The sequence below is a fragment of the Heptranchias perlo genome, chromosome 23 (assembly GCF_035084215.1).
Source record: "Heptranchias perlo isolate sHepPer1 chromosome 23, sHepPer1.hap1, whole genome shotgun sequence".
NCBI lineage: Eukaryota > Metazoa > Chordata > Chondrichthyes > Hexanchiformes > Hexanchidae > Heptranchias > Heptranchias perlo.
The window spans coordinates 46,398,683-46,424,988 of NC_090347.1; the positions used below are offsets into that span (position 1 = coordinate 46,398,683).

The 26,306-nt window shown below is 57.6% G+C and overlaps 1 protein-coding gene across 1 annotated transcript in view; it reads left to right on the forward strand.

Moving 5' to 3' along the window:
• The window catches only part of LOC137341307 (epsin-3-like), a 351,842-nt gene that overhangs the window by 300,543 nt on the left and 24,993 nt on the right, over nucleotides 1-26,306 (forward strand). The window contains exons 4-7 of the mRNA XM_068004427.1: nucleotides 3,531-3,605; nucleotides 8,344-8,457; nucleotides 10,188-10,359; nucleotides 13,347-13,529. Of these exons, the coding sequence (XP_067860528.1) occupies nucleotides 3,531-3,605; nucleotides 8,344-8,457; nucleotides 10,188-10,359; nucleotides 13,347-13,529 (544 nt within the window). The remainder of the gene's footprint in view (nucleotides 1-3,530; nucleotides 3,606-8,343; nucleotides 8,458-10,187; nucleotides 10,360-13,346; nucleotides 13,530-26,306) is intronic.

The following is a 26,306-nucleotide window of genomic DNA, read 5'->3' on the forward strand; positions in this document are numbered from 1 at the left end:
CAGACGGGTTAGATACAGAGTAAAGCTCCCTCTACACTGTCCCATCAAACACTCCCAGGGCAGGTACAGCACGGGTTAGATACAGAGTAAAGCTCCCTCTACACTGTCCCATCAAACACTCCCAGGGCAGGTACAGCACGGGTTAGATACAGAGTAAAGCTCCCTCTACACTGTCCCATCAAACACTCCCAGGGCAGGAACAGCACGGGTGAGATACAGAGTAAAGCTCCCTCTACACTGTCCCATCAAACACTCCCAGGGCAGGAACAGCACGGGTGAGATACAGAGTAAATCTCCCTCTACACTGTCCCATCAAACACTCCCAGGGCAGGTACAGACGGGTTAGATACAGAGTAAAGCTCCCTCTACACTGTCCCATCAAACACTCCCAGGGCAGGTACAGCACGGGTTAGATACAGAGTAAAGCTCCCTCTACACTGTCCCATCAAACACTCCCAGGGCAGGAACAGCACGGGTGAGATACAGAGTAAAGCTCCCTCTACACTGTCCCATCAAACACTCCCAGGGCAGGTACAGACGGGTTAGATACAGAGTAAAGCTCCCTCTACACTGTCCCATCAAACACTCCCAGGGCAGGGACAGCACGGGTTAGATACAGAGTAAAGCTCCCTCTACACTGTCCCATCAAACACTCCCAGGGCAGGTACAGCACGGGTGAGATACAGAGTAAAGCTCCCTCTACACTGTCCCATCAAACTGTTCCAGTACAGCGACAACACTGGCATCTCCCCGACAATGTGGAAAATTGCCCAGGTATGTCTTGTCCACAAAAAGCAGGACAAATCCAATCCGGCCAATTACCGCCCCATCAGTCTACTCTCAATCATCAGCAAAGTGATGGAAGGTGTCGTCGACAGTGCTATCAAGCGGCACTTACTCACCAATAACCTGCTCACCGATGCTCAGTTTGGGTTCCGCCAGGACCACTTGGCTCCAGACCTCATTACAACCTTGGTCCAAACATGGATAAAAGAGCTGAATTCCAGAGGTGAGGTGAGAGTGACTGCCCTTGACATCAAGGCAGCATTTGACTGAGTGTGGCACCAAGCAGCCCGAGTAAAATTGAAGTCAATGGGAATCAGGGGGAAAACTCTCCAGTGGCTGGAGTCATACCTAGCACAAAGGAAGATGGTAGTGGTTGTTGGAGGCCAATCATCTCAGACCCAGGACATTGCTGCAGGAGTTCCTCAGGGCAGTGTCCTGGGCCCAACCATCTTCAGCTGCTTCATCAATGACCTTCCCCCCATCATAAGGTCAGCAATGGGGATGTTCGCTGATGACTGCACAGTGTTCAGTTCCATTCGCAACCCCTCAAATAATGAAGCAGTCCGAGCCCACATGCAGCAAGACCTGGACAACATCCAGACTTGGGCTGATAAGTGGCAAGTAACATTCGCGCCAGACAAGTGCCAGGCAATGACCATCTCCAACAAGAGAGAATCTAACCACCTCCCCCTGACATTCAACGGCATTACCATCGCCGAATCCCCCACCATCAACATCCTGGGGGTCACCATTGACCAGAAACTTAACTGGACCAGCCATATAAATACTGTGGCTACAAGAGCAGGTCAGAGGCTGGGTATTCTGTGGCGAGTGACTCACCTCCTGACTCCCCAAAGCCTTTCCACCATCTACAAGGCACAAGTCAGGAGTGTGATGGAATACTCTCCACTTGCCTGGATGAGTGCAGCTCCAACAACACTCAAGAAGCTCGACACCATCCAAGATAAAGCAGCCCGCTTGATTGGCACCCCATCCACCACCCTAAACATTCACTCCCTTCACCACCGGCGCACAGTGGCTGCAGTGTGCACCATCCACAGGATGCACTGCAGCAACTCGCCAAGGTTTCTTCGACAGCACCTCCCAAACCCGCGACCTCTACCACCTAGAAGGGCAAGAGCAGCAGGCACATGGGAACAACACCACCTGCACGTTCCCCTCCAAGTCACACACCATCCCGACTTGGAAATATATCGCCGTTCCTTCATCGTCGCTGGGTCAAAATCCTGGAACTCCCTTCCTAACAGCACTGTGGGAGAACCTTCACCACACGGACTGCAGCGATTCAAGAAGGCGGCTCACCACCACCTTCTCGAGGGCAATTAGGGATGGGCAATAAATGCCGGCCTCGCCAGCGACGCCCACATCCCATAAACGAATTAAAAAAACACTCCCAGGGTGGGTACACTTGGGGCCATCTTCATTGCTCATTGCCGTTAATGGTGTTGTATTATTTATGATATCACTCGTTGAATACCTTAAAGTGACCTGATCCTCACTCAAAGGGAACCAACCGCTGGCCACTGTCTCAGTTGGTAAATGCTCTGTTTGTGTAACTGTGCAAAATGGTCCTGGAGTACTCGGGTTCAACGTCCAGTCGGTGCCACATTAGTAAGTCTCAGTACTCCTGGAGGGCAAATCAGCCAGGGTTCCCGGCCACTAGCACTGCCCAGTGACCCCTGCTGGAAGATGCTTGTGTGTGGACAATGCTATCCACAGTCAAATAGCACGCACCACTCACGTGGAGGCCCACGTGAAGAATGTTCACCTCGGTGTGGTATCTGCAAGTCGCTGTACCCCAGGCCCGTCAGCAAAGGTGAGGGAGTGAGAAACGAAAGGATAATCGTCCAGGCCTGATTCTCAGTCAGAGGCTGCGAACAGATCGAGCCGTCAACCCTCCAGGATTGCTCTGGAGTCGCAGGAATTGAAGACTAACCTCCAGGACACCGTGCGAGCAAACCCGGGAGAAAAACCATCGGGGCATTAAAAGCAATTGAGGTGGCTTCATAGAATCATGGGAAACTATGGCACAGAAGGAGGCCATTCGGCCCATCATGCCCATGTCGGCCAAAAGAGAGCTATCCAGCCTGATCCCACTTTCCAGCACTTTTTTTTATATAAACTTTCCAGCACTTGGTCCATAGCCCTGCAGTTCACGGCACTTCAGGAGCACATCCAGGTACTTTTTAAATGAGTTGAGGGTTTCTGCCTCGACCACCCTCTCAGGCAGTGAGTTCCAGACCCCCACCGCCCTCTGGGGGAAAACATTTCTCTTCAGCTCCCCTCTAATCCTTTTACCAATCACTTTAAATCTATGCCCCCTATGCCCTCTGCTAATGGAAATAGGTCCTCCCTATCCACTCTTTATCTAGTTCCCTCATAATTTTATACACCTCAATTAAATCACTCCTCAGCCTCCTTTGTTAGTTATAAAAATATTGGACAAGGGAAAAAGGCTGATTGATTGGATGATTCCTGACTGTCAATCAGGTAACGAAGAGTTTGTTCGCTCTCTGATTGGTGTGGGGAGGCGGGGTTCCGTGAGGATGGACATGTTGGACAGCCAATGGCAGGGGTGTGGGGGCAGGGTGGCTGAAGGCAGGAATATGGCCAACCAGAGTTGGCAACCCTACGAATGATAGGTGAGGGTTACTCCAAAGTCAGTGTGTGTTCCAGTTGAGTTAATGATCTACTTGTTAACCCCGGCTTTTAATACCTTGTAGCAGCCAAGCACAGAGTCTGATGAAGAAATCCAGCTGCAGATTGCATTGAGTTTGAGCAAAGAGGAGCATGAGCAGGTAGCTTCCTCGCACAGAGCAAAGTCACTAATGCTCTCACTGTGTCGCCTCGCTGTGTGTCACCTGTGTTTCCACCCTGTCTGCTGCGCCTGCTAGTTACTAACACTAGTGCACCTTGTGGTTCACTTTCTTGGTGATAAAGGGGATTGGAATGTCTTCATGTTGCATTGTTGGCTGACTCATAGCTTAACCATCTGTTGACATGTCTGGCAGATCTGTAAACTGGATATGACCTTCCCGCTGACCGTGCGAGACCAGGCAACGACCACTGTCCCGAGGTCAGCATCTGGAGCAATGTCTTTCTGACTTGTTTTAATTAGGAATGAGAACTAACCTGGGCCAGGACAGGTTTGCCTTTATTAAGTTAGATCTGGACACAGTGGAAGACTATTTCATTCTCTCAAAGGAAGGTGAAATCCAAGACTTTATTGAAGAGGGTTTTCTCACCATTCGGACCCCGAGAAACTAAGAGCCCTGATCCCAAAGGTTCGACCAGAAAATTCAGGGTCAGCCTTCACTAAAACAGAGGCACAAGGCAGTAGTTCAATGTACAGGAAAGTCTGGAGACTGAGGCAGATTTTCTACATGTCTCACCACAGACACAAAGTGTCAACATGCTGTGTTGCCCCAGTGTGCGATGTTGCCCCAGTGCTGATGTTGCCCCAGTGCTGATGTTGCCCCAGTGCTGATGTTGCCCCAGTGTGCGATGTTGCCCCAGTGTGCGATGTTGCCCCAGTGTGCGATGTTGCCCCAGTGCTGATGTTGCCCCAGTGCTGATGTTGCCCCAGTGCTGATGTTGCCCCAGTGTGCGATGTTACCCCAGTGCTGATGTTACCCCAGTGCTGATGTTGCCCCAGTGTGCGATGTTGCCCCAGTGCTGATGTTGCCCCAGTGCTGATGTTGCCCCAGTGTGCGATGTTGCCCCAGTGCTGATGTTGCCCCAGTGCTGATGTTGCCCCAGTGCTGATGTTGCCCCAGTGTGCGATGTTGCCCCAGTGCTGATGTTGCCCCAGTGCTGATGTTGCCCCAGTGCTGATGTTGCCCCAGTGTGCGATGTTGCCCCAGTGTGCGATGTTGCCCCAGTGCTGATGTTGCCCCAGTGCTGATGTTGCCCCAGTGTGCGATGTTACCCCAGTGCTGATGTTACCCCAGTGCTGATGTTGCCCCAGTGTGCGATGTTGCCCCAGTGCTGATGTTGCCCCAGTGTGCGATGTTGCCCCAGTGTGCGATGTTGCCCCAGTGTGCGATGTTGCCCCAGTGTGCGATGTTGCCCCAGTGCTGATGTTGCCCCAGTGCTGATGTTGCCCCAGTGTGCGATGTTGCCCCAGTGTGCGATGTTGCCCCAGTGTGCGATGTTGCCCCAGTGCTGATGTTGCCCCAGTGCTGATGTTGCCCCAGTGCGCGATGTTGCCCCAGTGCGCGATGTTGCCCCAGTGCGCGATGTTGCCCCAGTGCTGATGTTGCCCCAGTGCTGATGTTGCCCCAGTGTGCGATGTTGCCCCAGTGCTGATGTTGCCCCAGTGCTGATGTTGCCCCATTGTGCGATGGGTACCCCAGTGTGCGATGGGTACCCCAGTGTGCGATGGGTACCCCAGTGTGCGATGTTGCCCCAGTGCTGATGTTGCCCCAGTGCTGATGTTGCCCCAGTGTGCGATGTTGCCCCAGTGCAGATGTTGCCCCAGTGCTGATGTTGCCCCAGTGTGCGATGTTGCCCCAGTGTGCGATGTTGCCCCAGTGCTGATGTTGCCCCAGTGTGCGATGTTGCCCCAGTGCTGATGTTGCCCCAGTGCTGATGTTGCCCCATTGTGCGATGGGTACCCCAGTGTGCGATGTTGCCCCATTGTGCGATGGGTACCCCAGTGTGCGATGTTGCCCCAGTGCTGATGTTGCCCCATTGTGCGATGGGTACCCCAGTGCTGATGTTGCCCCAGTGCTGATGTTGCCCCATTGTGCGATGGGTACCCCAGTGTGCGATGTTGCCCCATTGTGCGATGGGTACCCCAGTGTGCGATGGGTACCCCAGTGTGCGAAGGAACCCCAGTGTGCGATGGCACCCCAGTAACATGCGAGGGTTCAAGCCCCACTCCAGAGACAAGCACATAATCCAGGCTGACACTTCAGTGCAGTACTAAGGGAGTGCGGCATTGTCAGAGGTGCCGTCTTTTGGATGAGACGTTAAACCGAGGCCCCGACTGCCCTCTCAGGTGGATGTAAATGATCCTATGGCACTATTTCGAAGAAGAGCAGGGGATTTCTCCTGGACAATATTTATCCTTCAACCAACATCACTGAAACAGACTATTTGGTCATTATCACATTGCTATTTGTGGGATCTTGCTGTGCGCAAATTGGCTGCCATGTTTCCTACATTACAACAGTGACTAGACTTCAAAAGTGCTTCATTGGCTGTAAAGCACTTTGGGAGATCCTGAGGCTGTGAAAGGCACTATATAAATGCAAGTCTTATTTTTTTCTCATTCAACAAACATGACGGCTATTAATAGCTCCATTCCTCCTGGTCGATCCCAGTACACCACAGTACACAGAAAAGTCAAGACTTTCCTGGATGAATCGGATGCCTGGTTTGTGCACACAGACCCCCAGGTCTCTTTGTTCCTGCACCCCCTTTAAAATTGTACCATTTAGTTTATATTCCCTCTCCTCATTATTCCTACCAAAATGTATCATTTCACACTTCTCTGCGTTAAATTTCATCTCCCACGTGTCCGCCCATTTCACCAGTCTGTCTCTGTTCTCCTGAAGTTGTTACTATCCTCCACATTGTTTACTACATTTCCGAGTTTCGAGTCATCTGCAGGTCATTAATATATGTCACAAAGAGCAGTGGTCCTAATACTGACCCCTGGGGACCACCACTGTATACTTCCCTCCAGTCTGAAAAACAATCATTCATCACTACTCTCTGCTTTCTGTCCCCTTGCCAATTTTGTATCCACACTGTCACTGTCCCTTTAATCACATGGGTTTTAATTTTGCTAACAAATCTATTATGTGCTACTTTCATTTATTAGCCCATACTTTTCCAAGTGCCAATTAATTTTATCCCGGATTTTTGTCTCTAAAAGTTTCTCCACCACCAACGTTAGGCTGACTGGCCTGTAATTGTCGGGTTTCTCTCTCTCCCCCTTTTTGAACAGGGGTGTAACATTTGCAATCCTCCAGTCCTCCAGCCCCATCCTCATATATAAGGAGGATTGGAAGATTGTGGCCAGAGCCTCCACAATTTCCACCCTTACTTCCCTCAGTAATCCAGGATGCATCCCATCTGGTCCGGGTGACTTTTCTACTTTCAGTACTGCCAATCTTTTAAGTGCCTCCTCTTTATCTATTTTTATCCTATCCAATATCACTACTACCTTCTGCTTTACTGCTACAATGGCAGCATCCTCTTCTCTAGTGAAGACAGATGCGAAGTATTCATTTAGTATCTCAGCCATGCCCTTTGCCTCCAGAAGAAAATCTCCTTTTTTGTCCCTAATCGGTCCCACCCTTCCTTTGACTACCCTTCTACTGTTTATATGTTTATAAAAGACTTTTGGATTCCCTTTTATGTTAGCTGCTAATCTCTTCTCTTAATCCCTCTTTACCCCTCTTCCCTTTTTTTAGATTTCCTCTGTCCTTTCTGTATTGAGCCAGGTTCTCTGCTGTATTATGAACCTTACATTCATTATAAGCCTCCTTTTTCTGTTTCATTTTAATCACTGGACAATGACCAGGTGCAGAGTCCTAGGCTGATATTTTTTCCCTTCCCGAACACCAGGGACACTGTGGCTAGTTGTAATGTCCCTGCCGATTGCAACCAAATTCGGCCCTGACCTGGGATAGATTAGGGTTACCAACCCTCCAGGATTGCCCTGGAGTCTCCAGGAATTGAAGATTAATCTCCAGGACACTGCTGCGAGCAAATCCAGCAGACAAATCATCGGGGCATTAAAAAAAATTGTGTTGTTTTCATTTTCTTTGAAGATTTTCATTTATTAATTGTAAAAATATTGGAGATGGGGAAAAAGAGCTGTTTGACCGACAGTAGGAATTAATCTAATTCGGTAAGAAAGATTCTGTCCCTTTCCAATTGGCTGGGAAGGCCACGTGGCTGGAGTATGGACCAATGGCGGGGGTGTGGGGGCGGGACAGTTGGAGGCAGGAGGTCATGTGATGAAACCTCCAGGAGTACACCCAACCACTGTTGGCAACCCTAGGACAGAACCTGTGCCATTTCTGGCCGGAGTGGCTCAGTGCCAGGCAACGTGGGGCATCTATCCACTTGTGGCCCTTGGCTGAGCTTGGAGATGTTTCTCAGATGGTTAGGAGAGGGCCTGCACTCGACAATACTGCAGGGGGGCTGGGGTAACTGACTGCACTTTGTACCTGCCTGAAACCCTCAAAAACGGTTTCGCCTCCATAAGAAACTGCTTCACACGGTCGTGTCACTAATGGTTACCACGTGAGAGGGTAGAACTGAAATCACAGCCATTTTGACTGGGTGTAGCAAAGCCGTCATAGGAAGACTAGACATGTGGTGCTTCTTGTAGCAAAAGTAACCTCTTCTGTGATAGCATAAAGAATTTCTCGCTTGCAAGCTATTTGATCCACGTCTAGTGTTTTTTGATGGGATCTGTTGGGTAACTGGGACTATTTCTCCAATTGCTCTCTCCACATGTTGCACCTTTCTCAAGTGCACCTTCACATGGTCTGGTTTGTTTCTCTTGTTTTGTAGGAACTAAGAGTGAGGTCGTCCCTTGACGAGGACGATGAGGAAGAGGATGAAGGTCTTCGGAGAGCGCTGGAGCAAAGTCGCAAAGAGAGTGAAATGGCCGAGGGGAGAAATGAGGTATAACCGAGCTCGCCAGCTCTCCCTCTGCTAAAATAAGCCGAGTCTTCCAAGGACAATGTAACTTTCAGCCGTGCCTCAATGGGTCTCACTCTCTCCTCTGAGTCACAAGGTCGTGGGTTCAGGTCCCACTCCAGAGACTTGAGCCCATAATCCAGGCTGACACTTCACTGCAGTACTGAGTGAGTGCTGCACTGTCGGAGGTGCCGTCTTTCAGTTGAGACGTTAAACCGAGGCCCCGACCGCCCTCTCAGGTGGATGTAAATGATCCTATGGCACTATTCGAAGAAGAGCAGGGGAGTTCTCCCCGGTGTCCTGGGCCAATATTTATCCCTCAACCAATATCACTGAAACAGATTATCTGGCCATTATCACATTGCTGTTTGTGGGATCTTGCTGTGCGCAAATTGGCTGCCACATTTCCTACATTACAACAATGCCCACACTTCAAAAGTACTTCATTGGCTGCAAAGTGCTTTGGGACGTCCCGAGGTTGTGAAAGGCGCTATATAAATGCAAGTCTTATTTATTTTTCATTCAAAAAACGTGACAGCTATTAATAGCTCCATTCCTCCTGGTCGATCCCAATACACCACAGTACGCAGAATATCCAAGCCTGGGTGAATCGGATGCCTGGGTGCAGCACTGACAGGCAATTCAGATGGACTCCCTTACGGGCCCCCATTGCCCATCTAATTTTCATTCTCACTCTGTGTCCAGGCATTCTGATTTGCTCCTCGGTGTCGGCCTTGGTTCAGTGGGAGCACTGTCCTCTGAGTCAGAAGGTCATGGGTTCAAGACCCACTCCAGAGACTTGAGCACAAAATCCAGGCTGACACTCCAGTGCAGTACTGAGGGAGTGCTGCACTGTCGGAGGTGCCGTGTTTTGAATGAGACGTTAAACTGAGGCCCCGTCTGGCCTCTCAGGTGGATGTAAAAGATCCCACGGTCACTATTTGTAATGAGCAGGGGAGTTCTCCCCAGTGTCCTGGCCAATGTTTATCCCTCAACCAAGATCACTAAAACAGATGATCTGGTTGTTTATCTCATTGCAGTTTGATGTTGGCTGTATTTCCCCACATTACCCCAGAGACTACGTTTCACAAGTAAATCACTGGCTGTGTAGCACTTTGGGACACCCTGAGGATGTGAAAATTGCTGTTGAATGCGAGTTTGTTCTTCCCTGTCTGGGCGGTGTGCCCAAAGTGCTCCAATATTCCCAGGAACAGGGAAAGCTGCACCTTACTCTCTGACTGTTACCGATCCTTAACCCTTCCTTCCCCTTCAGCCCCGGAGGTGCTTGCTCTCATTGGGTTACGGTTCGTGAGGGCCGGGCGTCCTCCAGTACATCACCCAATGTGTGTGCATTGACAGAGAGTGTTAACAGGCAATTCTACCATGTGGAGCATCACATCCTGAGCTACTACCATTTGGCCCCAGTGCCCCGGACTGGAGACAATGGTTCAGCCAGGGCAGCTGATTGCTATCCATGTACAGGTGTGGATGCAGGTGAGAATAGGATTGGGCTCCCACAGTCGAATAGCCTGCCAACACGCACGGAGAGTGAGCGTTTGGATTGGGCATGGACTGTCTGCCCAAACCCATGGGACCGTGCCCCAACAAGAGCCAGCACCTTCCAGGGTGGGGGAGGAGAGATTGGAAAGAAGGGAAGTTTTGGATTGTGCACTGCTGGCCTGTTCTCTAAAACTTCTGTTCCGTCCTCTGTCTAGTCGCTGATGGACCTGGCTGACATCTTCGGGGCCCCGGTGGCTGTGACAGAGACCAGGGCTGATCCATGGAGCATCCAGCTCAACGGAACTTCCACCCAAAGTCATCCATGGGGGAGCAGAAACATGGCCTCGCCTCCCTCCCCAGTCTCTCCTAACCCCTGCGGTACCCTCGGTGAGGCCTCCAATCACAAGCTTGATGTCATATCAACTCGAGAACCCTCGCCCCTCGTCCCTCGCCCCTCGGGCACTGCCACATACTGAGGCTTCCCCCGGACACACATACCAGGAACACGCAGGCAGTGCCACATACTGAGGCTTCCCCCGGCCACACATACCAGGAACACGCAGGCAGTGCCACATACTGAGGCTTCCCCCGGCCACACATACCAGGAACACGCAGGCAGTGCCACATACTGAGGCTTCCCCCGGCCACACATACCAGGAACACGCAGGCAGTGCCACATACTGAGGCTTCCCCCGGCCACACATACCAGGAACACGCAGACAGTGCCACATACTGAGGCTTCCCCCGGCCACACATACCAGGAACACGCAGGCAGTGCCACATACTGAGGCTTCCCCCGGCCACACATACCAGGAACACGCAGACAGTGCCACATACTGAGGCTTCCCCCGGACACACATACCAGGAACACGCAGGCAGTGCCACATACTGAGGCTTCCCCCGGCCACACATACCAGGAACACGCAGGCAGTGCCACATACTGAGGCTTCCCCCGGCCACACATACCAGGAACACGCAGACAGTGCCACATACTGAGGCTTCCCCCGGCCACACATACCAGGAACACGCAGACAGTGCCACATACTGAGGCTTCCCCCGGACACACATACCAGGAACACGCAGACAGTGCCACATACTGAGGCTTCCCCCGGCCACACATACCAGGAACACGCAGACAGTGCCACATACTGAGGCTTCCCCCGGACACACATACCAGGAACACGCAGACAGTGCCACATACTGAGGCTTCCCCCGGACACACATACCAGGAACACGCAGACAGTGCCACATACTGAGGCTTCCCCCGGCCACACATACCAGGAACACGCAGGCAGTGCCACATACTGAGGCTTCCCCCGGCCACACATACCAGGAACACGCAGGCAGTGCCACATACTGAGGCTTCCCCCGGCCACACATACCAGGAACACGCAGACAGTGCCACATACTGAGGCTTCCCCCGGACACACATACCAGGAACACGCAGACAGTGCCACATACTGAGGCTTCCCCCGGCCACACATACCAGGAACACGCAGACAGTGCCACATACTGAGGCTTCCCCCGGCCACACATACCAGGAACACGCAGACAGTGCCACATACTGAGGCTTCCCCCGGACACACATACCAGGAACACGCAGACAGTGCCACATACTGAGGCTTCCCCCGGACACACATACCAGGAACACGCAGACAGTGCCACATACTGAGGCTTCCCCCGGACACACATACCAGGAACACGCAGACAGTGCCACATACTGAGGCTTCCCCCGGCCACACATACCAGGAACACGCAGGCAGTGCCACATACTGAGGCTTCCCCCGGCCACACATACCAGGAACACGCAGGCAGTGCCACATACATAGAATCAGCTCCTATGTGATTTTATGTGGATGTCAATGCCTCAGACAGGGTGCAGAGGAGACCTACCAGAAAGGTACAGGGGATGAGGGATTGTGGGGAGGCTGGAGAGGCTGGCCTTGTTCTACGCTGCATCATTCTATGTTTCTATGTTGTTCGGTTGAGAATTGTTGGACCTGTGCTGCTAGCTCTCCCAATTGCCCGTACTTCTCGTGTGAGGCTAGAGACTGTCCACGGGATCCTCGACTATGGAGGGCGTCACGGAGGAATCCGCTGCTGTCCTTGCCTAATGTCCGAGCGCTAAGGGCTTTCCAGAGGCAGTCTTGGGGTAATGAGAAGAAGCAGGAATCCCTGAGCAGGGAGAGAATCGAGCAATGTTCACACTCCGGGAAACAATCCCATTGGAAGGTGTGTGCAGGCAGATAGCGAGTGAGGGCTGGATATTTCACACCAGGCAACATTGAATCACCTGCGAGTACAGTCTGTCCCTGAAGACTGCCACTTGGGTGGAGTGGGGGGACCGCCAGCCTCTGACGATCCACGTGGTGCCCGTTTATTTATGGGGCATAACGCAGAGGAAAAGGGGCAGAGAGCCATCCCACAGGTGCCTGTCCCCCTGCTGCACATTCCCGAGTGTGGGCTCGAGTATTTCAATTGAATGCGAATTGTCGGCCGTGACTCAGTGGGTCTCACTCTCGCCTCTGAGTCACACGGTCATGGGTTCAAGCCCCAATCCAGAGACTTGAGCCCATAATCCAGGCCAACTGTACTGAGGGAGTGCTGCACTGTCGGAGGTGCCGTCCTTCAGATGAGACGTTAAATCAAGGCCCCGTCTGCCCTCTCAGATGGACGTAAAAGATCCCTAAACAATACATCAATTCACCGATGCTGCGCCCGTTTTACAGAGCTGGAAGTGCTCTGCCCGCCATATTGGTATAGGTATCAATAGAGACACCCAGGGCCCACCTACCAATCTCCCCCCATCCCAAATTTCTGGGCCCCTGTGTCCTGTTTTCCTAGTGTCCTGGCCAACACTTCAAAAGTACTTAATTGGCTGTGAAACACCTTGGGACGTCCTGAGAACAGAAAATTCGAGTCCTTTCTTTCTGGGTTCCTGCCTGGTGGACATCCAAAAAGCAAAAAATATAGGTCGCGACCCGTCCCCCTAACAGGGAGGGAGCCTGTCAGCCCCCTCCGACTGCCCCCCAAACAGAGGATCAGTGGGGGTTCAGGCTGTTTTTGACAGGATAAGCACAGTCCCTGCCACCTCCCCCCCCCCGAGCAGGGGCACCCGACCATTCTCTGGGTGGGAGAGGGGGTATTTCTGTGCCTGGTTGAAGCCGAGATCAGCACATTAACTGGACTCCAACATCAGGGTGGTCCAACTATACTGGGGTAGGGGAATGGGGGGGGGAGGAACATCGGCATCAGTGTGTTCTGAAGGAAGGAGAGAGCATTGAAAGAGCAAGAGGTCCCTTACAGTGCTGCACTGTGTAAGACAGCGAGCAAGAAAGGTCCAACAAGTATGCTGACGGTCTGATTTCTTTCAGGTACAAAAGCACCTGTCCCGACTGCAGTGAGTTCTTGGCCGTCTTCAGAGACCCATGCTGCCTCTCCACAGCCATGGGACACAGACCCCTGGGCCCAGGCTCCAGGTCCAGCAGCCACCAGCCAGTCCAGTGTGGATCCTTGGGCAACGGTTCCAGCCTCCAGCACCCCCACCGCTGTACCAGGTACCGATACAGTGCGGCAGGTAAATGGCAAGCAGCTTCCGGACTGCCAACCCCCGCAGCCAATAGGCAAGGCTGCTAAAGCTAACTCACTCCCTAGCAAGCTACAGCCATCTCCACATGATGCCAGATGCACCTGCCCCAAGATGGGCTGCGTCTTTAAATGAGGCGACAAAGGGGTGGAAGTTATGTTCCAGTTTATATAAAGCTCTGGTGAGACCCCATCTGGAGACTGGGTTCAGTTCTGGGCACAGGAAGGATATACTGGCCTTGGAGGGGGTGCAGGGCAGATTCACCAGAATGATACCTGGGCCTACTCCTGTTCTTATGTTCAATCACTGTGTCTGCCCAGGTGTCCAAGAGAGGAACCAAGCCATTCAGTTCAAATATAAGCATCTAGTGACTTTTGTTTGTGGTGAGTTTAATTTAAGAGATACGTATTTAAATTTTCATTGTCCTGGTCAAATTTTGAAAAGGATTTCTCAGCCAGTCTTGTTCTAATTGGATAATTCATCTGGAGCCATCAGAGAAAGAGAAAGACCATTGGGCAGGATTTTCAATGGGAAAGACGGGTGGGTTTGTTTTGGGGGGGCATTGAAAATTGCAACAATTTCAGACCCGCCTCCAACCCGCCCGTTTCCGGTTTTCACCGGGGCGAGGGGCGAGGGGCGAGGGACGGGCGACCAATCCACTCTCAGGAGGCGGGTTGGTCACTAAACCCTTTCAAGGAGGCTGCGGGCCTCCATTTTGAAAGGTTTTGCAATTTCAACCCCCGGAGGCCGGGATTCCCGGGCATTCTCCTTCACACCACACGAACATCGGCGAGAAGGCCTGAAACTGCAGGTCAGTGCCTTTGTAGCACAGCTTGTGGGCCCGGAGGAGCAGGAGTGCTTCCCTCAGACCCCTGCAGCACCCCCTCCACCAACGACCAACGATCACAACCCCCTCCCCACCAACAATTGCGAGGATCACTAATCCCGCCCCCCCCCCACCTCGGTGACCGATACCCGACGACTGACACCCCGGACGACTGACCCCCTCCCCCCCGATGACTGACTCCCCCCCCCCCCCCCCCCACCGATAAGCGTCTCCCCCACCCCCCCCCCCCCCATGACTGACTCCCCCTCCCCCCGACGAGTCAGTGGCCGGAGAGAGGGGTGGAGTCAGGGAGAGGGGTGGAGTCAGGGGCCGGGGAGAGGGGTGGAGTCAGTGGCCGGGGAGAGGGGTGGAGTCAGGGAGAGGGGTGGAGTCAGGGAGAGGGGTGGAGTCAGTGGCCGGGGAGAGGGGTGGAGTCAGTGGCCGGGGAGAGGGGTGGAGTCAGTGAGAGGGGTGGAGTCAGTGGTCGGGGGGAGGGGTGGAGTCAGTGGTCGGGGAGAGGGGTGGAGTCAGTGGTCGGGGAGAGGGGTGGAGTCAGTGGTCGGGGGGAGGGGTGGAGTCAGTGGTCGGGGGGAGGGGTGGAGTCAGTGGTCGGGGGGAGGGGTGGAGTCAGTGGTCGGGGAGAGGGGTGGAGTCAGTGGTCGGGGAGAGGGGTGGAGTCAGTGGTCGGGGGAGGGGTGGAGTCGGTGGTCGGGGAGAGGGGTGGAGTCAGTGGTCGGGGGAGGGGTGGAGTCGGTGGTCGGGGAGAGGGGTGGAGTCAGTGGTCGGGGAGAGGGGTGGAGTCAGTGGTCGGGGAGGCGGTGGAGTCAGTGGTCGGGGAGAGGGGTGGAGTCGGTGGTCGGGGAGAGGGGTGGAGTCAGGGAGAGGGGTGGAGTCAGTGGTCGGGGAGAGGGGTGGAGTCAGTGGTCGGGGAGAGGGGTGGAGTCAGTGGTCGGGGAGAGGGGTGGAGTCAGGGAGAGGGGTGGAGTCAGTGGTCGGGGAGAGGGGTGGAGTCAGTGGTCGGGGGGAGGGGTGGAGTCAGTGGTCGGGGAGAGGGGTGGAGTCAGTGGTCGGGGAGAGGGGTGGAGTCAGTGGTCGGGGAGAGGGGTGGAGTCAGGGAGAGGGGTGGAGTCAGGGAGAGGGGTGGAGTCAGTGGTCGGGGAGAGGGGTGGAGTCAGTGGTCGGGGAGAGGGGTGGAGTCAGGGAGAGGGGTGGAGTCAGTGGTCGGGGGGAGGGGTGGAGTCAGTGGTCGGGGAGAGGGGTGGAGTCAGTGGTCGGGGGGAGGGGTGGAGTCAGTGGTCGGGGGGAGGGGTGGAGTCAGTGGTCGGGGAGAGGGGTGGAGTCAGTGGTCGGGGAGGGGTGGAGTCAGTGGTCGGGGAGAGGGGTGGAGTCAGTGGTCGGGGAGAGGGGTGGAGTCGGTGGTCGGGGGGAGGGGTGGAGTCGGTGGTCGGGGGGAGGGGTGGAGTCAGTGGTCGGGGGGAGGGGTGGAGTCGGTGGTCGGGGGGAGGGGTGGAGTCGGTGGTCGGGGGGAGGGGTGGAGTCAGTGGTCGGGGAGAGGGGTGGAGTCAGTGGTTGGGGAGAGGGGTGGAGTCAGTGGTTGGGGGGAGGGGTGGAGTCAGTGGTTGGGGGGAGGGGTGGAGTCAGTGGTCGGGGGGAGGGGTGGAGTCAGTGGTCGGGGAGAGGGTGGAGTCGGTGGTTGGGGGGAGGGGTGGAGTCAGTGGTTGGGGGGAGGGGTGGAGTCAGTGGTCGGGGGGAGGGGTGGAGTCAGTGGTCGGGGAGAGGGTGGAGTCGGTGGTCTGGGGGAGGGGTGGAGTCAGTGGTCGGGGGGAGGGGTAGAGTCAGTGGTCGGGGGAGGGGTGGAGTCAGTGGTTGGGGGGAGGGGTGGAGTCAGTGGTCGGGGGGAGGGGTGGAGTCAGTGGTCGGGGAGAGGGTGGAGTCAGTGGTCGGGGGGAGGGGTGGAGTCAGTGGTCGGGGGGAGGGGTAGAGTCAGTGGTCGGGGGAGGGGTGGAGTCAGTGGTCGGGGGGAGGGGTGGAGTCAGTGGTCGGGGGGAGGGGTGGAGTCAGTGGTCGGGGGGAGGGGTGGAGTCAGTGGTCGGGGGGAGGGGTGGAGTCAGTGGTCGGGGGGAGGGGTGGAGTCAGTGGTCGTGGGGAGGGGTGGAGTCAGTGGTCGGGGAGAGGGGTGGAGTCAGGGAGAGGGGTGGAGTCAGGGAGAGGGGTGGAGTCAGTGGTCGGGGAGAGGGGTGGAGTCAGTGGTCGGGGAGAGGGGTGGAGTCAGGGAGAGGGGTGGAGTCAGTGGTCGGGGGGAGGGGTGGAGTCAGTGGCCGGGGAGAGGGGTGGAGTCAGTGGCCGGGGAGAGGGGTGGAGTCAGTGAGAGGGGTGGAGTCAGTGGTCGGGGGGAGGGGTGGAGTCAGTGGTCGGGGGGAGGGGTGGAGTCAGTGGTCGGGGGGAGGGGTGGAGTCAGTGGTCGGGGAGAGGGGTGGAGTCAGTGGTCGGGGAGAGGGGTGGAGTCAGGGAGAGGGGTGGAGTCAGTGGTCGGGGGGAGGGGTGGAGTCAGTGGTCGGGGGGAGGGGTGGAGTCAGTGGTCGGGGGGAGGGGTGGAGTCAGTGGTCGTGGGGAGGGTTGGAGTCAGTGGTCGGGGAGAGGGGTGGAGTCAGTGGTCGGGGAGAGGGGTGGAGTCAGGGAGAGGGGTGAAGTCAGTGGTCGGGGGGAGGGGTGGAGTCAGTGACCGGGGAGAGGGGGTGGAGTCAGTGGTCGGGGAGAGGGGTGGAGTCAGGGAGAGGGGTGGAGTCAGTGGTCGGGGAGAGGGGTGGAGTCAGTGGTCGGGGAGAGGGGTGGAGTCAGGGAGAGGGGTGGAGTCAGTGGTCGGGGGGAGGGGTGGAGTCAGTGGACGGGGAGAGGGGTGGAGTCAGTGGTCGGGAAGAGGGGTGGAGTCAGTGGTCGGGGGAGGGGAGGAGTCAGTGGTCGGGGGGAGGGGTGGAGTCAGTGGTCGGGGGGAGGGGTGGAGTCGGTGGTCGGGGAGAGGGGTGGAGTCAGTGGTCGGGGAGGGGGTGGAGTCAGTGGTTGGGGAGAGGGGTGGAGTCGGTGGTCGGGGAGAGGGGTGGAGTCAGGAGAGGGGTGGAGTCAGTGGTCGGGGAGAGGGGTGGAGTCGGTGGTCGGGGGGAGGGGTGGAGTCAGTGGTCGGGGGGAGGGGTGGAGTCAGTGGTCGGGGAGAGGGGTGGAGTCAGTGGTCGGGGAGAGGGGTGGAGTCAGTGGTCGGGGAGAGGGGTGGAGTCAGGAGAGGGGTGGAGTCAGGGAGAGGGGTGGAGTCAGTGGTCGGGGAGAGGGGTGGAGTCAGTGGTCGGGGAGAGGGGTGGAGTCAGGGAGAGGGGTGGAGTCAGTGGTCGGGGAGAGGGGTGGAGTCAGTGGTCAGGGAGAGGGGTGGAGTCAGTGGTCGGGGGGAGGGGTGGAGTCAGTGGTTGGGGAGAGGGGTGGAGTCAGTGGTCGGGGAGAGGGGTGGAGTCAGTGGTCGGGGGGAGGGGTGGAGTCAGTGGTCGGGGAGAGGGGTGGAGTCAGTGGTCGGGGGGAGGGGTGGAGTCAGTGGTTGGGGAGAGGGGTGGAGTCAGTGGTCGGGGGGAGGGGTGGAGTCAGTGGTTGGGGAGAGGGGTGGAGTCAGTGGTCGGGGAGAGGGGTGGAGTCAGTGGTCGGGGGGAGGGGTGGAGTCAGTGGTCGGGGGAGGGGTGGAGTCAGTGGTCGGGGGGAGGGGTGGAGTCAGTGGTCGGGGAGGGGTGGAGTCAGTGGTCGGGGGGAGGGGTGGAGTCAGTGGTCGGGGAGAGGTGTGGAGTCAGTGGTCGGGGAGAGGGGTGGAGTCAGTGGTCGGGGGGAGGGGTGGAGTCAGTGGTCGGGGGGAGGGGTGGAGTCAGTGGTCGGGGGGAGGGGTGGAGTCAGTGGTCGGGGAGAGGGGTGGAGTCAGGGAGAGGGGTGGAGTCAGGGAGAGGGGTGGAGTCAGTGGTCGGGGAGAGGGGTGGAGTCAGTGGTCGGGGAGAGGGGTGGAGTCAGAGAGAGGGGTGGAGTCAGTGGTCGGGGGGAGGGGTGGAGTCAGTGGTCGGGGGGAGGGGTGGAGTCAGTGGTCGGGAGAGGGGTGGAGTCGGTGGTCGGGGGGAGGGGTGGAGTCGGTGGTCGGGGGGAGGGGTGGAGTCGGTGGTCGGGGGGAGGGGTGGAGTCGGTGGTCGGGGGGAGGGGTGGAGTCGGTGGTCGGGGGGAGGGGTGGAGTCCGTGGTCGGGGGGAGGGGTGGAGTCGGTGGTCGGGGGTAGGGGTGGAGTCAGTGGTCGGGGAGAGGGGTGGAGTCAGGGAGAGGGGTGGAGTCAGTGGTCGGGGAGAGGGTTGGAGTCAGGGAGAGGGGTGGAGTCAGTGGTCGGGGGGAGGGGTGGAGTCAGTGGTCGGGGGGGAGGGGTGGAGTCAGTGGTCGGGGGGAGGGGTGGAGTCAGTGGTCGGGGGGAGGGGTGGAGTCGGTGGTCGGGGGGAGGGGTGGAGTCGGTGGTCGGGGGGAGGGGTGGAGTCGGTGGTCGGGGGTAGGGGTGGAGTCAGTGGTCGGGGAGAGGGGTGGAGTCAGGGAGAGGGGTGGAGTCAGTGGTCGGGGGGAGGGGTGGAGTCAGTGGTCGGGGGGAGGGGTGGAGTCAGTGGTCGGGGGAGGGGTGGAGTCAGTGGTCGGGGGGGAGGGGTGGAGTCGGTGGTCGGGGGAGGGGTGGAGTCAGTGGTCGGGGGGAGGGGTGGAGTCAGTGGTCGGGGAGAGGGGTGGAGTCAGGGAGAGGGGTGGAGTCAGTGGTCGGGGGAGGGGTGGAGTCAGTGGTCGGGGGGAGGGGTGGAGTCGGTGGTCGGGGGGAGGGGTGGAGTCAGTGGTCGGGGGGAGGGGTGGAGTCAAGTGGTCGGGGAGAGGGGTGGAGTCAGGGAGAGGGGTGGAGTCAGTGGTCGGGGGGAGGGTGGAGTCAGTGGTCGGGGGGAGGGGTGGAGTCAGTGGTCGGGGGGAGGGGTGGAGTCGGTGGTCGGGGGGAGGGGTGGAGTCAGTGGTCGGGGGGAGGGGTGGAGTCAGTGGTCGGTGAGAGGGGTGGAGTCAGGGAGAGGGGTGGAGTCAGTGGTCGGGGAGAGGGGTGGAGTCAGGGAGAGGGGTGGAGTCAGTGGTCGGGGGAGGGGAGGAGTCGGTGGTCGGGGAGAGGGGTGGAGTCAGTGGTCGGGGGAGGGGTGGAGTCAGTGGTCGGGGGGAGGGGTGGAGTCGGTGGTCGGGGGAGGGGTGGAGTCGGTGGTCGGGGGGAGGGGTGGAGTCAGTGGTCGGGGGAGGGGTGGAGTCGGTGGTCGGGATGGTCGGGGGGAGGGGTGGAGTCGGTGGTCGGGGGGAGGGGTGGAGTCGGTGGTCGGGGGAGGGGTGAGTCGGTGGTCGGGGGGAGGGGTGGAGTCAGTGGTCGGGGAGGGGTGAGTCGGTGGTCGGGGGGAGGGGTGGAGTCAGTGGTCGGGGGGAGGGGTGGAGTCAGTGGTCGGGAGGGTGGGAGGCGGGGGGAGGTGGAGTCAGTGGTCGGGGAGAGGGGAGTCGTGGTCGGGGGAGGGGTGGAGTCGGTGGTCGGGGGAGGGGTGGAGTCAGTGGTTGGGGGAGGGGTGGAGTCAGTGGTCGGGGAGGGAGGAGTCAGTGGTCGGGGAGGGGTGAGTCGGTGGTCGGGGAGGGGTGGAGTCGGTGGTCGGGGGAGGGGTGAGTCAGTGGTCGGGGAGGGGTGGAGTCAGTGGTCGGGGAGGGGTGGAGTCAGTGGTCGGGGGAGGGGTGGAGTCAGTGGTTGGGGGAGGGGTGGAGTCAGTGGTCGGGGGGAGGGGTGGAGTCAGTGGTCGGGGGAGGGGTGGAGTCAGTGGTCGGGGGAGAGGGTGGAGTCGGTGGTCGGGGGAGGGTGGAGTCAGTGGTCGGGGGAGGGGTGGAGTCGGGGTCGGGGGAGGGGTGGAGTCGGTGGTCGGGGGAGGGTGGAGTCAGTGGTGGGGGAGGGGTGGAGTCAGTGGTTGGGGGGAGGGTGGAGTCAGTGGTTGGGGGGAGGGGTGGAGTCGGTGGTCGGGGGGAGGGGTGGAGTCGGTGGTCGGGGGGAGGGGTGGAGTCAGTGGTCGGGGGGAGGGGTGGAGTCAGTGGTTGGGGGGAGGGGTGGAGTCAGTGGTTGGGGGGAGGGGTGGAGTCAGTGGTCGGGGGAGGGTTGGAGTCAGTGGTCGGGGAGAGGGGTGGAGTCGGTGGTCGGGGAAGGGGTGGAGTCAGTGGTCGGGGGAGGGGTGGAGTCGGTGGTCGGGGGGAGGGTGGAGTCGGTGGTCGGGGGGAGGGGTGGAGTCAGTGGTCGGGGAGAGGGGTGGAGTCGGTGGTCGGGGGGAGGGGTGGAGTCAGTGGTCGGGGAGAGGGGTGGAGTCAGTGGTTGGGGGGAGGGGTGGAGTCAGTGGTCGGGGGAGGGGTGGAGTCAGTGGTCGGGGAGAGGGGTGGAGTCGGTGGTCGGGGGGAGGGGTGGGAGTCAGTGGTCGGGGAGAGGGGTGGAGTCGGTGGTCGGGAGGGAGGGGTGGAGTCAGTGGTCGGGGGGAGGGGTGGAGTCGGTGGTCGGGGGAGGGGTGGAGTCGGTGGTCGGGGGAGGGTGGAGTCGGTGGTCGGGGAGGAGGGGTGGAGTCGGTGGTCGGGGAGGGGTGAGTCAGTGGTCGGGGGGAGGGGTGGAGTCAGGTGGTCGGGGGGAGGGGTGGAGTCAGTGGTCGGAGGGAGGGGTGGAGTCAGTGGTCGGGGGGAGGGGTGGAGTCGGTGGTCGGGGGGAGGGGTGGAGTCGGTGGTCGGGGGGAGGGTGGAGTCGGTGGTCGGGGGGAGGCGTGGAGTCGGTGGTCGGGGGGAGGGGTGGAGTCAGTGGTCGGAGGGAGGGGTGGAGTCAGTGGTCGGTGGGGAGGGTGGAGTCAGTGGACGGAGGGAGGGTGGAGTCAGTGGTTGGGGGGAGGGGTGGAGTCAGTGGTGCTGGGAGGGGTGGAGGGCGGAGGGCCGGAGGGGCGGAGGGGGCGGGGCGAGGTGACGGTGAGGGAGAGCTGGGTGCCGTCAGTGTACACGTGGAACCTGACGTCATGCCTTCGGATGATGTCGCCAAGGGGCAGCATGTAGCATGTGGAAGAGGAGGGGCCAAGGATGGATCCTTGTGGGATTCCTGAGGTAACAGAGCGGAGCGGGAAGAGAAGCCGTTGCAGGTGATTCTCCGGCTACGACTGGATCGATAAGAATGGAACCAGACGAGTGCAGTCCCACCCAGCTGGACAATGGAGGAGAGGTGTTGGAGGAGGATGGTGTGTGTCAAACCGTAGTGACAGGCTGTAGACAGGTGGAGAAGGATGAGGAGGGATAGTTCACCATGGTCACAGTCACATAGGATATCATTTGTGACTTTGATAAGGGACAGCACTCCAGTGTCCAATTCTTTTATGTTAGCCTTTCCTTCTCTCTACTCCTTCTCTCTACTCTCTGTCTCCCACATTCTGCCTCTTCCCAATTCTCCCTTCTCTCTCACTCTCTCTCCTGTCATTCTCCCATTGTACCTCCCTCCCTTCTCCTCTCTCACCCTCACACTCACTCTTCCTTCTCCCTTTTTCATCTTCTCACTCTCCCTCACTGCCCCTCTCTGTCCCAGCTCTCCCTCTCTCTCCTGCCCTTCTCTCTCTCTCTCCTGACCCCTCTCTCTCCTGACCCCTCTCTCTCCTGACCCCTCTCTCTCACTCTCCCCTCCTGCCCCCTCTCTGTCCCCTCTCTCCTCTCTCTCCTGCCCTCTCTCTCCCTCTCTCTCCTGACCCCTCCTCTCTCCCTCTCTCTCCTGCCCTCTCTCTCCTGACCCCTCTCTCTCCTCTCTCTCCTGACCCCTCTCTCTCCCTCTCTCTCCTGACCCCTCTCTCTCCCTCTCTCTCCTGACCCCTCTCTCTCCTGACCCCTCTCTCTCCTGACCCCTCTCTCTCCCTCTCTCTCCTGCCCTCTCTCTCACTGTCTCTCCTGACCCCTCGCTCTCTCGCTCCTGCCCCCTCTCTCCTGCCTCCTGCCCCCTCTCTCTCTCCTGCCCCCTCTCTCCTGCCTCCTGCCCCCTCTCTCTCCTGCCTCCTGCCCCTCTCTCTCTCCTGCCCCCTCTCTATCCCACTCTGTCTCAGTGAGTTAGCTGATTTCAGCAGGGATGACAATAGGAACAGTGCAATGTCCTTGGATTATGGTGGGGATGAATCAGTCAGAGTTCCCTGCCAGTGCCCCTGTACATGGATACGGGATAAGGATGTGATGCACCTCATAGGCAAATAGTCTGCCGACACACTTGGGCTGAACTTCCTCAAATCCCACTCTGCCGGAGTATCTGGGGTCAGGGGGGTGGGGTTGGCTAATTTTTCTCTCTTGATATCTCTGTCCTGCCCCCCTCTCTCCAACCCTTTCTCTATCCTGCTCTCTCTCCCCCTCTCTCTGCTGTCCCCTTTCTCTGCCTCTTGCCCTCTCACTCTCACCTCCCCCCCTCCTTTCCTCCTTGCTTTATTGGAGCTGAATGCGTGGCAGCCTACATCTCAATGCCAGTGGAGTTGAGGGAAGCTGGTGCCCGAGGCTCTGATGGGGAAGGGTAGAGGGGAGGGCCCTGGATCCCTGGATCCCCCGATATTTTGTCCCTGTCCTTGACCGTCGGTAGATAAAGAAATAAATGAGGATTTCTCTGAAACTACAGATTGGAATGAGTTCAGATTTAATGTCAGCATTGGCCGGTGTTTGGTCTGTGTTTATTATATTTGGCCGGTGTTTGGTCAGTGTTTATTATATTTGGCCGGTGTTTGGTCTGTGTTTATTATATTTGGCCGGTGTTTGGTCTGTGTTTACTATATTTGGCCGGTGTTTGGTTAGAGTTTATTATATTTGGCCGGTGTTTGGTCTGTGTTTATTATATTTGGCCGGTGTTTGGTCAGTGTTTATTATATTTGGCCGGTGTTTGGTCTGTGTTTATTATATTTGGCCGGTGTTTGGTCAGTGTTTATTATATTTGGCCGGTGTTTGGTCAGTGTTTATTATATTTGGCCGGTGTTTGGTCTGTGTTTATTATATTTGGCCGGTGTTTGGTCTGTGTTTATTATATTTGGCCGGTGTTTGGTCTGTGTTTACTATATTTGGCCGGTGTTTACTATATTGGCCGGTGTTTGGTCTGTGTTTACTATATTTGGCCGGTGTTTGGTCTGTGTTTACTATATTTGGCCGGTGTTTGGTCTGTGTTTACTATATTTGGCGGGTGTTTACTATATTTGGCCGGTGTTTGGTCTGTGTTTACTATATTTGGCCGGTGTTTGGTCTGTGTTTACTATATTTGGCCGGTGTTTGGTCTGTGTTTACTATATTTGGCCGGTGTTTGTTTTTTTTAGGTCTGCATTTGGTTTTGCCTTGTGTTGGTCCAGTGGATGGCCTTTGTCCATTGGTTGTCCCTGTGTTTGCCCTATATTTGGGCCAATGTTTGATCCTTGCCCTGTGTTTGCCCTTTGCCCTTTGCCCCGTGTTTGCTGTTTTCAGTTCATGCTTTTGTCCTTCTCACAGACGGCTCCACATTTGACCCCTTTACAAATCTGGGTGATTCAGCACTGGATCAGTTTGCGGACCGTGACTGGGTACAGTCTCCACTCTCAGCGCCCAACAGTCCTGCAGGTAATGTTCCCACTGCATTGAATCAGCGATGGGCTCTGTGCAGAGCTGCTTGGCACATGATGGTCACATTTTCTTCAGTGCCCCCAAGGCTCAGTGATTAAATGCCTTACCAGTGTGATACTGAGCCATACCCAATCTCAGTGAGTTAGCTGATCTCAGCTGGGATGACAATAGGAACAGTGCAATGTTCTTGGATTGTGACGGGGAGTCAGAGTTCCCTCCCAGTGCCCCTGAACATGGATATTGGATAATGATGTGATGCACCCCATAGCCAAATAGTCTGCCAACACACTTTGGCTGAACTTCTCAATCCCACTCCATTGTTAACCAGTTTTGTTGACCCTGCTGGAGTATCTGAGGTCAGGGCGAGGTTGGCTAATTTTAACGCCCACTGGAGGGTTGCAGGGAGGTATCGGCAAGCGGCCAGCTGAAAATTGCCAGAACAGGTGGAAATCAGCCTGCTGTATAATGTTGCCCAGGCCTGAGCTCCGGGACCTTGCACAGTTCTGGGGCACTGGGGCATCAGGACTTCCAGTGGGAGCACCATCCCCCTACCCTCATCTCCTTCCATCGTGGGGAAGAGAGAGAGTCAGCACCTTCCAGGGGAGGGGGAGAGTCAGCACCTTCAGGGGTGAGGGGGGGAGAGTCACCCTTCGGGAGGGGAGAGAGAGGCAGCAATCGGGAGGGGGGAGAGAGTCAGCACACCTTCAGGGGAGGGGGGAGAGAGTCAGCACCTTCAGGGGAGGGGGGAGAGAGTCAGCACCTTCAGGGGAGGGGGGGAGAGTCAGCACCTTCAGGGGAGGGGGGAGAGAGAGTCAGCACCTTCAGGGGAGGGGGGGAGAGAGTCAGCACCTTCAGGGAGGGGGGAGAGAGTCAGCACTTCAGGGGAGGGGGAGAGAGTCAGCACCTTCAGGGGAGGGGGGAGAGTCAGCACCTTCAGGGGGAGGGGGGAGAGAGTCAGCACCTTCAGGGGAGGGGGGGAGAGAGTCAGCACCTTCAGGGGAGGGGGGAGAGAGTCAGCACCTTCAGGGAGGAGGGGAGTCAGCACTTCAGGGGAGGGGGGAGAGAGTCAGCACCTTCAGGGGAGGGGGGAGAGAGTCAGCACCTTCAGGGGAGGGGGAGAGAGAGTCAGCACCTTCAGGGGAGGGGGGAGAGAGTCACACCTTCAGGGGAGGGGGAGAGAGTCAGCACCTTCAGGGGAGGGGGGAGAGAGTCAGCACCTTCAGGGGAGGGGGGAGAGAGTCAGCACCTTCAGGGAGGGGGAGAGAGAGTCAGCACCTTCAGGGAGGGGGAGGAGAGTCAGCACCTTCAGGGAGGGGGAGAGAGAGTCCAGCACCTTCAGGGGGAGGGGGAGAGAGTCAGCACCTTCAGAGGGAGGGCGCAGGGGGGGGGAGAGGAGTCAGCACCTTCAGGGGAGGGGGAGAGAGGTCAGCACCTTCAGGGAGGGGGAGAGAGTCAGCCCTTCAGGGAGTGAAGGGGAGAGAGAGTCAGCACCTTCAGGGGAGGGGGAGAGAGTCAGCACCTTCAGGGGAGGGGGAGGAGAGTCAGCACCTTCAGGGGGAGGGGTGAGAGAGTCAGCACCTTCAGGGGAGGGGGGAGAGGAGAGTCAGCACCTTCAGGGGAGGGGAGAGAGAGTCAGCACCTTCAGGGGAGGGGGAGAGAGAGTCAGCACCTTCAGGGGAGGGGGGAGAGTCAGCACCTTCAGGGAGGGGGAGAGAGTCAGCACCTTCAGGGAGGGGGGAGAGAGTCAGCACCTTCAGGGGAGGGTGAGAGAGTCAGCACCTTCAGGGGAGGGTGGAGAGAGTCAGCACCTTCAGGGGAGGGGGAGAGTCAGCACCTTCAGGGGAGGGGGAGAGAGTCAGCCCTTCAGGGGAGGGGAGAGAGTCAGCACCTTCTGGGAGGGGGAGAGAGTCAGCACCTTCAGGGGAGGGGAGAGAGTCAGCACCTTCAGGGGAGGGGGGAGAGAGAGTCAGCACCTTCAGGGGAGGGGAGACGGAGAGAGTCAGCACCTTCGGGGAGGGGGAGAGAGAGTCAGCACCTTCAGGGGAGGGGGAGAGAGTCAGCACCTTCGAGGGGAGGGGGGAGAGAGTCAGCACCTTCCGGGGAGGGGGAGAGAGTCAGCACCTTCAGGGGAGGGGAGAGAGTCAGCACCTTCGGGGGAGGGGAGAGAGAGTCAGCACCTTCCGGGGAGGGGGAGAGAGAGTCAGCACCTTCAGGGGAGCGGGAGGGAGAGAGTCAGCACCTTCAGGGGTAGGGGGAGAGAGAGTCA